General features: G+C 44.3%; 1 protein-coding gene and 1 long non-coding RNA gene across 5 annotated transcripts in view; one reads left to right on the top strand and one right to left on the bottom strand.

Moving 5' to 3' along the window:
• The window catches only part of LOC127009470 (Kv channel-interacting protein 4-like), a 201,211-nt gene that overhangs the window by 155,034 nt on the left and 31,177 nt on the right, over positions 1 to 15,000 (top strand). For all 4 annotated transcript variants that reach the window (XM_050882565.1, XM_050882564.1, XM_050882567.1 and 1 more), the window contains one exon: positions 8,281 to 8,350. In XM_050882565.1, coding sequence (XP_050738522.1) covers positions 8,281 to 8,350 — 70 coding nt within the window. The remainder of the gene's footprint in view (positions 1 to 8,280; positions 8,351 to 15,000) is intronic.
• LOC127009471 (uncharacterized) overlaps positions 1 to 15,000 on the bottom strand; it is an 82,538-nt gene that overhangs the window by 65,989 nt on the left and 1,549 nt on the right. The window lies entirely within an intron of this gene.

Below are 15,000 nucleotides of genomic sequence, written 5' to 3'. Positions count from 1 at the left end.
AAAGAATATATAAGAAAAAAAGTTAGAGAGGTCAAGTAAAGTCTAGTCTGCCATAAAGAAAATAATATTCGTAAAAAAATATACGACTTATAATACTAAAAAATAAATCTTAGCTCCAAAATTACCAAGAATCGAGAGCCAAGCAATGAAGGGTCCAACTCTTCTGGAGCTAAAAATAAAAAAAATAAAAGGAAAAGTAAAGAAGAAGAAGAAAAAGAAATCAGTTTCAAGGAATTCCGAAAATGAAGTGAAAAAGGTTTAGAAATGTATTGGAAGTTTAGAAGAATGAAAGGAAGAGGAGGAGGAAGAGGAAGGGAGAAGATGGAGAGGAGTGAGACGATAGAAAGAAAATGAGATAGAAGATTGAAGAGGAAGGAGATGAAGGAATGAAATAGATGATAGAAGATTAATGAGATGAAAGATAATAGAACATTTTTTTTTCTCTTCTTTTCTCTTCCCTTTTCTTTCTTTCTCTTACTCCACCTTACTTTATTTCATTATCTTACCTTTCCTTACTTTCATGTCTCTTTCTTTCCCTTTCCCTTCCTTCCCTTCTTATCTCTTTCCTTCCTTTCCTTTCCCTTCCCATCCCACTTCTTCCCTTCCCTTCCCTTTCCCTTCTCTTCCCTTTCTTTACCTAACTTTACCTTCCTTTCCTTTCCTTTCCTTTCCTTTCCTTCCTTTCCCTTCCCTTCCCTTCCCTTCCCTTCCCTTCCCATCCCTTTCCATCCCACCCCTTTCCTTCCCTTACTTTCCCTTTCCTTTCCTTCCCTTCCCTTCCCATCCCTTCCCATCCCACCCCTTCCCTTCCCTTACTTTCTTTTCCCTTCCCTTTCCTTCCCTTCCTTTCCCTTCCCTTTCCTTCCCTTTCCATCCCATCCCTTCCCTCACCTCACCTTCCCATCCCATATCCACTAAGCCCTCACCACTAGACAGAGAACCATACAGACTAAAGTTAAGGAGAGAAATAGGCAGAAATAGGCCTTAGGGAAGAGAGGTTAAGTAAAGAGGGCATTACTTCCTTCCCCTTGAGCAGTACCTTTCCTTATAAAATAATGGGCGAGGGGAGGGAGGGCAGAAAATTGGGTCCCCACTCCAAATGGGTTGAAAAATATGGTTAGTGAGGCGGGAAATGGGATGTGTGTGTGAAAGAGAGAGGGAGGGAAGGAAGGAGGGGAAGAGAAGGGAAATTGGAGAGAGAGAGAGAGAGAGAGAGAGAGAGAGAGAGAGAGAGAGAGAGAGAGAGAGAGAGAGAGAGAGAGAGAGAGAGAGAGAGAGAGAGAGAGAGAGAGAGAGAGAGAGAGAGAGAGAGCAATAAGAGTGAGACATGACCCTATCTACTTCTGTCAGTCGTGGGAAGGGCAGAGAGGGAGAGAGAGGGAGAGGGAGAGGGAGAGGAGGAGGAGGAGGAGGAGGAGGAGGAGGGAGAGAGAGAGAGATAGAGAAAGGGAGAGGAACATCATGGGACGGACAGACAGACACACAGGCAAATAGACAGACAGAGAAATAAGAAGATAGAGACAGATAGAAATAGACAAAGAAATAGACGAAGCGACATAGATATCGATAAAGGGAAAAAAGAGACATATTGGGAGAGAGAGAGAGAGAGATAAGAGAGAAAGATTGAGAAGTTGAAGAATAGAAGGATAGACATATTATACTCTCTCTCTCTCTCATACCTGGTTTTTTTTTCGATATTTCAGTTAGTAAGTCAGTAAGTCAGGCAGGCAGCCAGTCAGTCATTCAGTCAGTCAGTTAGTCATTCAGTCAGCAGGTCAGTCAGTGAGTCGGTTAGTAGGTCAATCAGTCAGTCAGTCAGTAGGTCAGTCAGTGAGTCAGTTAGTAGGTCAGTAAGTCAGTCAGTTAGTAGGTCAATCAGTCAGTCAGTCAGTCAGTAAGTCGTTCAGTCGGTCAGTTGGTCAATCAGTCAGTGAGTCAGTCAGTCAGTCAGTCAGTTAATAGGTCAGTCACTCAGTCAGTAAAGTATTCATTCATTCATTACAAGTTTGAAACATAATTTACATTTTCATTTAATTTATTCACTCACTTTTTAGACACACACACACACACACACACACACACACACACACACACACACACACACACACACACACACATACACACGCTCGCCTTAGTAAATCCGTGTCTCATTTCACCTCCTCCTCCTCCTCCTCCTCCTCAGCTTTTCAAATCACGTCTGGTCCTCTTCCTCACCTCCTCTTCCATCTCCCTCTCCTCTCTCTCACACCTCACTGACTCTCCTTTCCCTCCTTCCTTCCTTCCTTCCTCCTCCTCCTCCTCCTCCTCCTGCTCCTCCTCCTCCTCCTTTAGACTCCATAATCACATCTTTTCACCCCTCTTTCCTTTCCTCCTCTTTTTTATGGTCGTTTTCCTCCTCCTCCTCCTCCTCCTCCTCCGTTAGTCTTTTTCTCTTCCCTTCTCTTCCCCATTCTTCTTCTGTCACATCTTCACCTTTCCCTTCTTCATTCACTCTCTTCTCTTCCTGTCTTTCTCTCCCTCTTTCTTCTCCTCTCCTTCTCTTCCTTCTCCTCCTCCTTAACCTTTCATGAATATTTTTTTGAGAGTTAGAATTTTTGCAAAAAGGGAAAATAAAGAGAGAAAGATTAAGTGCAGAAGAGAAGGAGGAGGAAGGAGAGAAGAGAAAGAAAGAGAAGAATAGAGGAAAAAAATAGAAAAAACAGAAAGAGAGAAAGAGAAAAAGTAAAGAAAAAGAAAGAAAGAAAGAAAGAGAGAAATGAGAGAAAAAAAAAGAAACGTAAATAAAATAAATAGCAAATGATTTAGAGGACGAGAGAGAAAAGAAAGAAAGAAAGAAAGAAAGAAAGAGAGAGGGAGAGTGACAGAGGGAAAAATGATTGAAAGAAATGTGCGGTACTTGAATGAAAGGTTAAGAGAGAGAGAGAGAGAGAGAGAGAGAGAGAGAGAGAGAGAGAGAGAGAGCGTTACATAAGCCAGCGGACCCTTACAGATGGAGCCAAGGTTGAGGTCCGCCCCGCGCCACTTAGTATTATTTTTTTTTTTTCCTTTCAAAGTCTGTCAATTAATTCTTTCCTCCGAGTTAGGTAAGTTGGGTTGGTATTGTCCCGTCTGGCACCTCTCTTCCTCACCTCCTTTTCATCACCCTCTCTCTTTCCTCTCCCTCTCCTCTCTCTTACATCTCACTAACTCTCCCTCCCTTCCTTCCTTCCCTCCTTTCTTTCTTCCTTTCTTCCTTTTTCCCTGTTCTCTCTCTCTCTCTCTCTCTCTCTCTCTCTCTCTCTCTCTCTCTCTCTCTCTCGTCTCGTCTACCTGAGTGAGTGTACAGGTGTGTGACGAAGGAAAGGAAGGAAGGGAAGGAAGAAAGGAAGGAAGGAAGGGAGAGTTAGTGAGATTAAGAGAGAGGAAAAGTTGGAAAGTTTCGTTTAGTCGGCGCAACATCTGTGGTCATATGCCGGAGAGAGACAGAAGAGGAAGGAATTATAGGAGAAGGGAACAGATCCCAGGAGACGGGACACAACCCCCGATTAATACCTGGTACCCATTCACTGCTGGGTGGACAGGGGCGTAGGGTATCGGAAAAGCCGGCAAAATTTTTCCACTCCGCCCGGGAATTGAACCCAGGCTCTCTCGGTTGTTGTGAGCCAAGTGTGCTGACCACTGCACCACGAAGCCCCCATAGAGATATCCAAACCACACAGACCTTAGGATCTCGAAAAGGTGGTGGTCTCTCCTTAAAAACTAGGCAACCGTACAACACAAAAAAGGTTAAAATGGAAGACTACACAAGACTGCGTTGCTGCTCCCCCCGTTTGGCGGTCCCGAGGAGAATATTAGCGGCTTTTACAGGGCAATGAATCTCTCTCTTGCAAGCTCTTTCGTGTATGTTCTGGCGAAGCTTACGACGCGAAGGCCAGGCCAGAGTCGTAACCTTGTCCGCCATTACTCGTGTGTGTGTGTGTGTGTGTGTGTGTGTGTGTGTGTGTGTGTGTGTGTGTGTGTGTGTGTGTGTGTGTGTGTGTTGGGAACCCAAGCACATTTTTATATATATTCATCTCTTCCTCCTCTTCCTCCCCCTCCTCTTGTTCCTCTTCTTCCTCATCCATTTCTATTTCTTCGTCCTCCTCCTCCTCCTCCTCCTCCTCCTCCTCCTCCGCTTCCACTTCTCCTCCTTCCCTTTATCTTCCTTCCTCCTTCGTTTGAAAAATTACAGAAACCTAGAAATTAAATCCGGGAGAGAGAGAGAGAGAGAGAGAGAGAGAGAGAGAGAGAGAGAGCACCTGTATTCCTAACATTACTCTCTCTCAACCAATCTATCTATCTATCTATCTATCTATATATATATATATATATATATATATATATATATATATATATATATATATATATATATATATATATATATATATATATATATATATATATATATATATATATATATATATATATATATTTATATATATATATCTTTCGTCTTGCTTAATCGTGACCAGGAAGGAAATTTCAGGTCTCAGCTCCCGTCTAATGAAGCACGACATAGCAAGGAATTTCCCTTCGTCAGCATTCATTATCCACAGCCTTATTACGTTTTGGGTACACTGGGAGCAGAGTATACCTGGTCTGGCACGTGTGTGTGTGTGTGTGTGTATGTGTATGTGTGTGTGTGTGTGTGTGTGTGTGTGTGTGTGTGTGTGTAAAGAGCGAATGGTTGGGGGGGGGGCATTCACCATTGTTCGATGATATCCGAATACGGTCCGATTGTATCTGTAACATTATTTTGCCAAGGTCTCTAGACTCTAGAGGCCTCCCCGATGTGGTTATAATCCCTAACTACGATTCTGCGGGCCCAGGTTCGAATCCCGCCCTGGGCAGTCAGCGTGCAGGCTACCCAGCTGTTCATCCTTCTTTTTGGGCTGGTCGATAAATGGGTACCGAGGGACACATGGGGAAGGCAAAGATTTGGGGAGGCGGTGACTGAGTGGCTAACGTACCGGCGCCGCATCCAAGAGGACGCGAGTTCGAGTCCTGCTCGCCGCCACAGATGGATTTTTTTTAGTCACCGCCGAGTGGCCTAAGAGTTCCCACATGCTGTTCTGAAGACCACCTGTCAACCCGGACTCTAGATTCTCCATCTAAAGAGAGGATCAAAGATGAGCTCCGGGGGGGCTGTACGATGATGCCGGCACTATAAATACTTGCCTTCGCCATAACGGGCCTCGGACCACCATCACGGGAAAGAAAGAAACCAAGAAAGCCTACCGGCGCCATTAGCCATAACCCAGATGTCACACTGACCCTGTATTGGGTTAATGAGTCCCCCCCCCCCCACAGGCTCACAGGGTCAATGGGACGGAGATGAGCACCGCCGCCACGCGCAGCTAGAGCGTACGCTTCCAACTTGACCTTTACCTCACCTCCAGAGTCAGTTCTCGAGGTCTTGGTTCTGCCCTTAGCCGTCTTGCTCCCTCCTGGTCGGAGAAAAAATAGTTCCCTGGTTCGTTAGTTAATTCACGGGCGAGTAAAAACAAGTACTTTTACTCCCTCTCTCCCTCTCTCCTCTCCCGTGTACAGTAAGGGAAAGAAATGTTGTTTTCTGTCTTCTCTTCTTACACTTGGGAGCTTGAAGCAACTATTTCTTGTTAGTGGACTCTGTTGGAAGGTGAGGGTACGTTGACATTGCTCTATCTCCTAACTCGTGCTCTACCTTCTCTTTCTTTTTGACGAGGGGAAATGGATGCTGTTGTTTCTACACCAAAGAGCCGAAGGGAACTATTTCTCGGGACAAGCAACTGTTACATAGCGAGGGCGGAGTCAAATTAATTAAGGAGAGAGAACTATTGCGTAAATGCGTGTGTGTTATTTGTACTCTGCGGAGCTTGATGCAACTATTTCTCGGTACCGGCAACTGTTACATAGCGAGGGCGGAGTTGACTGACTTAATTCCTCGAGTTACATACATTAAGGAGAGAGCTATTGTCATTGTGTGCGTTGTGTGTACTCTGAGGAGCCTGAAGCAACCATTACCCGGTACTGATAACAGTTTGAAAGCCAGGGTACGTCCAGGATAAATCGACGTTCCTTAAACTTCTCGCCATGTTATCGTACTCGGGACATTAAAGAGAGAATATGGGAAAAATTTTGAAGCTGAAGGAGGGAAGAAAATATAGAGAAGGGTAAAAATAGGAATGGTAGAAGGCAAGAAAAGGAGAAGAGATATGGAGGAAAGCTAGATGAGGAGGAAGAGAGATGAAAAGAAGGATTAGTGAAGAGAGAGAGAGAGAGAGAGAGAGAAAGAGAGAGAAAGAGGATTGGAGGGAGGCAGGTGTGGAATTAATGAGACAGAAGGACTTAGCCTACCTGAGGAAGAGGAGGAGGAGGAGGAGGAGGAATGGTTCTCAGAAAGACAAACAGACTTATAAATATGATAAAAAAATACATACATACATACATACATACATACATACATGCATACATAAAAGAAAGAGTGGCCGAGACCGTCTTACAGAGAGAGACAGAGAGAGAGAGAGAGAGAGAGAGAGAGAGAACAAGACGTAGTATATAGTAATGACACACGACAATAACTTTCGTAATAAAAACTTTTGTGTGTGCCTACCGCTCTCTCTCTCTCTCTCTTAACAACCTTTTTCTTTTTTTACGTTGAGCCTATAGCGTCGGTAGGCTTTCTTGCTTTTATACCTCAGCCTCTTGCACCGGTAGGCTATCAAGATGGGGCCTGGCGGGGTTATGGCGCAGGAAAGTGTTTATAGTGGCGCCATCTTCCTTGGCCTCATACTGCCCCCCGGAGCTCATCTATGATCCTTGTTTTTAAAGGGAATCTAGAGTCCGGGTTGAGAGGCGGTCACCAGGACAGCATGTGGGCAGTCTTTAGCCACTCGGCGGTCACTGAACGCTGTCAGATTATAACGGCAGACGCCCGCACACCGGCCACTCAGATATACTTAACCAAAAAAGAATGACCTCACTTTGTTGTGTAGAAAGTCCCATTAGTAAGGAAGCATATCTGAAATTTCTGAGTCACGACCTATAGTGTTTGCTTTGGTTTTGTAAAGTTTAGGGTATCTTCAAACACACGATAGCCAAAACCTTATGGTACGAGTATAAATCAACAAAGAATGACCTCACCTTGTTGTATAGAAAGTCTCATTAGTAAGGAAGCATATCTGAAATTTCTGAGTCACGACCTATAGTGTTTGCTTTGGTTTTGTTAAGTTTAGGGTATCTTCAAACACACGATAGCCAAAACCTTATGGTACGAGTATAAATCAACAAAGAATGACCTCACCTTGTTGTATAGAAAGTCTCATAAGTAAGGAAGCATATATGAAATTTCTGAGTCACGACCTATAGTGTTTGCTTTGGTTTTGTTAAGTTTAGGGTATCTTCAAACACACGATAGCCAAAACCTTAAGGTACGAGTATAAATCAACAAAGAATGACCTCACTTTGTTGTGTAGAAAGTCCCATTAGTAAGGAAGCATATCTGAAATTTCTGAGTCACGACCTATAGTGTTTGCTTTGGTTTTGTAAAGTTTAGGGTATCTTCAAACACACGATAGCCAAAACCTTAAGGTACGAGTATAAATCAACAAAGAATGACCTCACTTTGTTGTGTAGAAAGTCCCATTAGTAAGGAAGCATATCTGAAATTTCTGAGTCACGACCTATAGTGTTTGCTTTGGTTTTGTTAAGTTTAGGGTATCTTCAAACACACGATAGCCAAAACTTTATGGTACGAGTATAAATCAACAAAGAATGACCTCACCTTGTTGTACAGAAAGTCTCATAAGTAAGGAAGCATATATGAAATTTCTGAGTCACGACTTATAGTGTTTGCTTTGGTTTTGTTAAGTTTAGGGTATCTTCAAACACATGATAGACAGCACCTTATGGTACGAATATAAATCAACAAAGAATGACCTCACTTTGTTGTATAGGAAGTCTCATTAGTAACGAAACATATAATGGATTTAAATTGGAAAAGTATAGATTTAGGAGGGAAATAGGCGGGCATTGGTTTAGTAATAGGGTGGTGGGGGAATGAAATAGACTCAACTGGTTCAATAGCTTGTTTTAAGAGTAGACTTGTTAGCTACATGGACGAACATGACAAGTGGTAGTGAGAGGGAATCTGGAGCAGTCTTGTATAGGCCACTCATCTTCTTGCAGTCTCCCTATGTTCTTATGTTCCTATGTTCTTAACTTATCTAACAACCCAACCACTTAACAAACCACGTCTCTAATAACACACTTTTATCGTTGCAGGAATGTCCCAACGGCATCGTCAGTGAAGACACATTCAAGGGCATCTACTCACAGTTCTTCCCGCAAGGAGGTAAGGAAACTAGTGTCCTTTTTGATCTCTCTCAATCCTTCCCTACCTCGCCTTTTCAATAACAAAGACAAGATAGAGAATGAAGATAAAATGCGAAATAGAATAATGACTTTGATGAAATAAAAATGAATAAAGAAAATGAAAAAAGGGAAAGAGATGAAAGAGTGTAATGAAGGAATATTGTAGAGGATATTGAAGTCTCTCTCTCTCTCTCTCTCTGTTTACCTTCCCGGCTTCCTCCTCCTCCTCCTCCTCTTCCCAATCCCGCCCTCGAGCGAAGCACCGAATTCGAAGCGGATTCATGTTCATCCGAAGCCCCGAAGCCCTTCCCTTAGAGAGAGAGAGAGAGAGAGAGAGAGAGAGAGAGAGAGAGAGAGAGAGAGAGAGAGAGAGAGAGAGAGAGAGAGAGTATCAAGCCAAGAAAGAGAAGGATAGATAGATAGAGAGAACGAACGAGAGAGAGAGAGAGAGAGAGAGAGAGAGAGAGAGAGAGAGAGAGAGAGAGAGAGAGAGAGAGAGAGAGAGAGAGAGAGAGAGAGAGAGAGAGAGAGAGAGAGAGAGAGAGAGAGAGAGAGACCGTTGAATTTCGCCTATGATATTACTAGTGTTTTCATTTGTGTGTGTGTGTGTGTGTGTGTGTTATTACGAAACGGAAGCCGATATGTAAAAGAAGAAAAACACTGGCAGTTATTATATGCAAGGAAATGGAACTTGAAACCGAACTTGATACAGAAAAAAAATAATGAAGCCAATATGAGAGAAAATAAAAACGCCAGAAATTCAATAACAGTAATAAGTAAAGAAAAGAAAGTAAAGAATTATAACATGTAACAGGCAGGGAAGATTGATAAAGTTAGGGACATACGCGCGTGGCCTCAGTGCTAATCTCCGTAACAGTGGCCAATATGCTCTATAGAAACACTTCCAAAAACTCAATAACAGAAATTAAGTAAAGAATTATAACGTGTAACAGATACGGAGGGTAGGTAAAGTATGGGGGCATATTCTTCAGCTGCGCGTGGCCTCGGTGCTAATCTCCGTAAATGTGGCCAATATGCACTACAGAAACACTTCCAAAAACTCAATGACAGAAATTAAGAAAAGAATTATAAAATGTAACACATACGGAGGGTAGGTAAAGTGTGGGGGCATATTCTTAAGCTGCGCGTGGCCTCGGTGCTAATCTCCGTAACAGTGACCAATATGCACTACAGAAACACTTCCAAAAACTCAATGACAGAAATTAAGAATGGAATTATAACGTGTAACGAGTAGGTAAGGTAGGTAGAGATGGGGGCATATTCTTAAGGTGCGCGTGACCTCGGTGCTAATCTCCGTCACAGTAGCTAATATTCTCTCTAGAAACACTTCCAAAAACTCAATGACAGAAATTAAGTAATGAACCATAACGTGTAACAGTTAAGTAAAGATAGGGGAGCATATTCTTAAGCTGCGCGTGGCCTCGGTGCTAATCTCCGTCACACTGGCTGATATACATGAAAAAACAATCCAGAAACTCAATGACAGAAATTTAGTAATGAATCATAACGTGTAACAGTTAAGTAAAGATAGGGAAGCATATTCTTAAGCTGCGCGTGGCCACGGTGCTAATCTCCGTCACACTGGCTGATATACATTGAAAAACAATCCAGAAATTCAACGAAAGCAAATCAAGTAATGAACCATAACGTGTAACAGTTAAGTAAAGATAGGGAAGCATATTCTTAAGCTGCGCGTGGCCACGGTGCTAATCTCCGTCACACTGGCTGATATACATTAAAAAACAATCCAGAAATTCAACGAAAGCAAATTAAGTAATGAACCATAACGTGTAACAGTTAAGTAAAGATAAGAGAGCATATTCTTAAGCTGCACGTGGCCTCGGTGCTAATCTCCGTCACACTGGCTGATATACAATAAAAAACAATCCAGAAACTAAGTGACAGCAAATTAAGTAATGAACCATAATGTGTAACAGTTAAGTAAAGATAGGGAGGCATTTTCTTAAGCTGCTCGTGACCTTGGTGCTCATCTCCGTCACACTGGCTGATATACATTAAAAAACAATCCAGAAACTCAATAACACCAATTAGGTAAAGAAACATAGACTTGAAACAGCCAGGGAAAGATAATGACATATTCTTAAGGTGCGTGTGGCCTCGGTGCTCATCTCCGCTACAATATGGATTAAAAAATCGCTTCCAGAAACTCATTGACAGATATTATGTAAGGGAGTATTACGTGAGAGACAAAACCTGACAATTATATAACCTGACAATTATATTCAGTGGCGAGACATTTTATATTTGTTTTGTTTTTTCTTATTACTCAATACTGAAGGAGCGAGACAAGAAGATATTGACAACCCTTCACTTATAATTAAAAAAAAAAGAATGAAAGTGAAAAAGAAGGAATCCAATGCCCTTGTACTTGAGAGAGAGAGAGAGAGAGAGAGAGAGAGAGAGAGAGAGAGAGAGAGAGAGAGAGAGAGAGAGAGAGAGAGAGAGAGAGAGAGAGAGAGACAGACAGACACACACACACACACACACACACACACACACACACACACACACACACACACACAGAAGGTGAGAGAGACAGACAGACTGATATAGAGACAGAGACTGAGAGAAAGAAAGAGCGAAAAAGAAAAGAAAGAATGAAAGAATGAAGGGGAAGAGAGACAAAGATATAGACAGAGAGAAAGAGAGAGAAAGGGGGAAGAGAGGAAGGGAGGGAGAGAGAGGGAGGGTGGGAGAGAGAGAGAGCCAGGAGTGCAATAAGGGATAAAACCACGTATGGGCCACTTATTCCCTTCCGCCTTAATTGCATCCTCCGTTAAGCTGGGAGTAACGCGCGCCTCGGAAAGCATCTAATACAGCACTATACATTAGGAGAGTCTGGCCTTCTCCATCACGGGCGCCGTCTAGTTACCAGAAGAACCGTGCGACATTCAACTTGATGCTAATACGATATGTTTAAGGGGTATGTCCGTCGCCTCCGTGGTGCAGTGGTAGCTTCCCCAACTACGAATCTGCGGGCCTTGGTTCGAATCCCGGCCTGGGTAGCCATGATCTCAAAGAAGTATCTAGACCCCGAAAAATACTCTTTCCCTCTATCTTCCTAACCCTCTCTCTCTCTCTCTCTCTCTCTCTCTCTCTCTTGAGAATTACAATCAAGAACTAGAATCAAAGGTCTACCCATTTAAGCGAGGCGATGTAAAACAGATATTGGCAGGAGTTTCTTTTTTAAAAAACCGAGTCATCCGCCACTGGAACAACCTCCCTGTAGAAGTAGTCAGTGCGGAAACCATCAACTCCTTTAACAATCGCTTAGACCGTTACCTCGTTGCAACAGGTGTAGACTGAACGCACGCAGCGAGGTGGTTTGGACTGTCCAGCAGACCAGAACCTCGTAGTAAGCCAATACCCTTCATGTTGCTTGCCTCTCCATGCTTCCATGTTTCCATATTTCCCTCCCTCCTTCCCTTCTATTTGACCCTTTCTTCCCTTCTTCTCTCCCTCCCTCCCTCCCTCCTTCCCCTTACATAACCCTCTCTCTCTCTCTCTCCCTCCCTCACGTCCGTCCCGCCCAAGCCGCGACTCTTCATTATTCCCACCACGAACGTGAGTCGCTTCCGCCCTCCGTGAGAGGCGACAGAAGAACCCCAAGACGGAATGGTTCACGTTGAATGGATGCATAGAAAGTAGGGGGGAAAGGGTTTTTTGTGGCTATTTGTCCATGTGTGTGTGTGTGTGTGTGTGTGTGTGTGTGTGTGTGTGTGTGTGTGTGTGTGTGTGTACATTAGAGTAAGAGAGAATAGGATAGGAAAACCACCACCCATGATACGTTTTAAACACCCACAGAATATCATTTCATTCACTCATTCACATTGGTACAGCGGGGACACATTCGCATAGAGAGGAGAGGCTGGCAGCTGTTCAGGCTAAAGAATGAATTCACAACCTCTCCCAGAACCCAATTGCCATATGTAACCTCTCTCTCTCTCTCTCTCTCTCTCTCTCTCTCTCTCCGAATTTATCTTTTCCCAACACACACACACACACACACACACACACACACACACACAGACACACACGCACACACCGTCTCTCGTTAATTGACACAGCGAGAGAGAGAGAGAGAGAGAGAGAGAGAGAGAGAGAGAGAGAGAGAGAGAGAGAGAGAGAGAGAGAGAGAGAGAGAGAGAGAGAGAGAGAGAGAGAGAGAGAGAGAGAGAACACGAAAACGATATAGACGAGGAGATCAAGGGAAGGGAATTGAAGGGAGGGGAGAGATGGGGAAGGGGAGGGTAAGAGGGGAAGGGAGGGAAGAGAAGGGAAGGAAAGGGAAGGGGAGAGCTGCCACCCAAATGGAGGGGAATTAAGGGAACGAGATTTAGGGGTGGGGACAAAGGAAGGGAAGGGAAAGGAAGGGATAAGAAAGGAAGGGAAGGGATGAGAAAGGAAGGAAAGGGAAGGGAAGAGAGAGGAAAGGAAGGGAAAAGAAGGCAAGGGAAGGGAAGGGAAGGGAAGGGAAGGGAAGGGAAGGGAAGGGAAAGGAAGAGAAGAGAGGGGAGGGGAAGGAAATGAAATGAAAGGAAAGGGAGGGGAAGAGAAGGAAAAGGAAAGGAGACGAAAGGAAAGAAAAGGAAGGAAAGGAAAGAAAAGGAAGGGAAAGAAAGAAAAGGAAAGGAAAGAAAAGGAAAGAAAAGGAAAGAAAAGGCAGCGAAAGGAAAGGAATGGGAAGGAAAGGGAAGGGAAGGGAAAGAAAAAAAAATACCATTAAAAAACTGCATTAAAAAGGAGGTTTCAGATAACAAACCCTCCAAGAAATCCTCAAAAAAACTCGGTTCTCAAGTTTCCCTCGCGAGTATTTACAAGCGGTGCTCAAAGAGGAAGGAGTTTAGGATTGCCAGGAATTGCACGAGCCTCCCTTCCCTTCCCTTCCTTCCACCCGTGAAGACTCGAGCTGCTGAGGTACGCGGAAGTTAGGGAAAGAAGATGAGGAAGAAAGATGCGAGGAAATGCCAACTACACACACACACACACACACACACACACACACACACACACACACACACACACACACACACACACACGCGCGCGTCTTATTGAAAATCCAGTGAGCGATGTTTTTGCAAGAGTTTTTGAAGAAGCGAGAGATGAGAAAGAGATAATAAAAGGCATGAAATGAAAGTTGGTAAAAGAATATGAAGAGAAAGATGAGAGGAAAGGCCAAAGACACACGCCAGACTTATTGAAAAGCTTACAGAAAGACATTTAAAAGGAAGAGAAAGGAAAAGAAAGAAAGGGAAGAGAGAGGAAGGAGGAGGTGGACGGTTGTTTGACAGGAGAGTTAGTTATTAAAGAAAGACAGATGAGAAAAAGATGCAAGGAAATGCCAACTACACATCCAAGTCTTACTGAAAGAGGAAATAGAAAAAAATAATGAAGAGTAAAAAAACAGAAAATAAAGAAAACAAAAAATAAAAAGGGGAGGAAACGAAAAAAAAAGGTCATATTGGTGTTTGATCTTCTTTCCTTCCTCCCTATCCTCCTCTCCTCCCTCCTCGACTTCCTCCTCCTCTTCCTCCTGCCACTTCTTCCTCCCTTCCTCCCATTCCCCCCCTTCCTCCCCCTAACCCACATCCTCCTCCCCTTCCTACTCCTCTTCTTCCTCCCTTCTCCTCTCAGTCTTCTTCAACCTCCTCCCCTCTTCCCCACTTCTTCCCTCTCCTCTTCCTCTCCCCTTCTTCCTCACTCTCAAACTCTTTCTCCCTTCTCCTCAACCTCCTCCCCTTCAATCCCCTCCCTCAACATCCTCCTCCTCCTCTTCCTCCTATTCCCCACCACCTCCTCCTCCTCCTCCTCCTCCTCCCTCCACCCCCTTTCTCCCTTCTTTCTTCCCTTCTCCTCCTCCTCCTTCCCTTCCTCCCCCCCTTCCCCTTTCCTCCCCTTCCTCAACCTCCTTCCATCCCTTCTCAATTTCCTCCCCCCTCCTCCTCCTCCTCCTCCCTCTTCTCCCCTCAATCTTCCTATACCTACTCCCTTCCTCTCCCTCCCCTTCCTCTCCCATTCCCCCCCCCCTCCATTAGTGACGCAGGGAGTGACGCCGACGCTCCTACCCTGACAAATATTTGCCTCAGCCGCGGCGCCGAGCCAACGAGCCGCCCGCTGACGTCACGAGGAGGAGGAGGAGGAGGAGAAGGAGGAGGGGGAGGGGGAAGGAGATGTGGATGAGTAAGAGGATAATGATGATGATTTGGTGTTGGAGAAGGAGGAGGAAAAGAAGAAGAAGAAGAAGAAGAAGAAGAAGAAGAAGAAGAAGAAGAAGAAGAAGAGAAAGAAGACCCATCCTTCCTTGCCTTTCCTTCCTTCCATCCTTCTTTCTTCCCTTCAATCCCTCTCTTTTCCCTCTCTCCCTTCCTCCCTCCTCCCTTCCTTCCTTCCTTCCTTCACCCATTCTAACCCTCCTAAGACTTCCTACCTAGCTACTTACCTACCTACGCCTCTCATTATACGGCCAAAACTACTCGACATGTTATCCAGTCAGCCTCAAACTTTCTGGCCCAAACTCGAGACAAAGGGAGTACAGATGGGACTTCGGGCGCTGGGTGAAGAGTAGTGTGGCAAAATTCAGTTCCTCGC

Source organism: Eriocheir sinensis, chromosome 41 (assembly GCF_024679095.1).
Source record: "Eriocheir sinensis breed Jianghai 21 chromosome 41, ASM2467909v1, whole genome shotgun sequence".
NCBI lineage: Eukaryota > Metazoa > Arthropoda > Malacostraca > Decapoda > Varunidae > Eriocheir > Eriocheir sinensis.
This window is presented reverse-complemented; position numbering and strand designations above follow the sequence as displayed.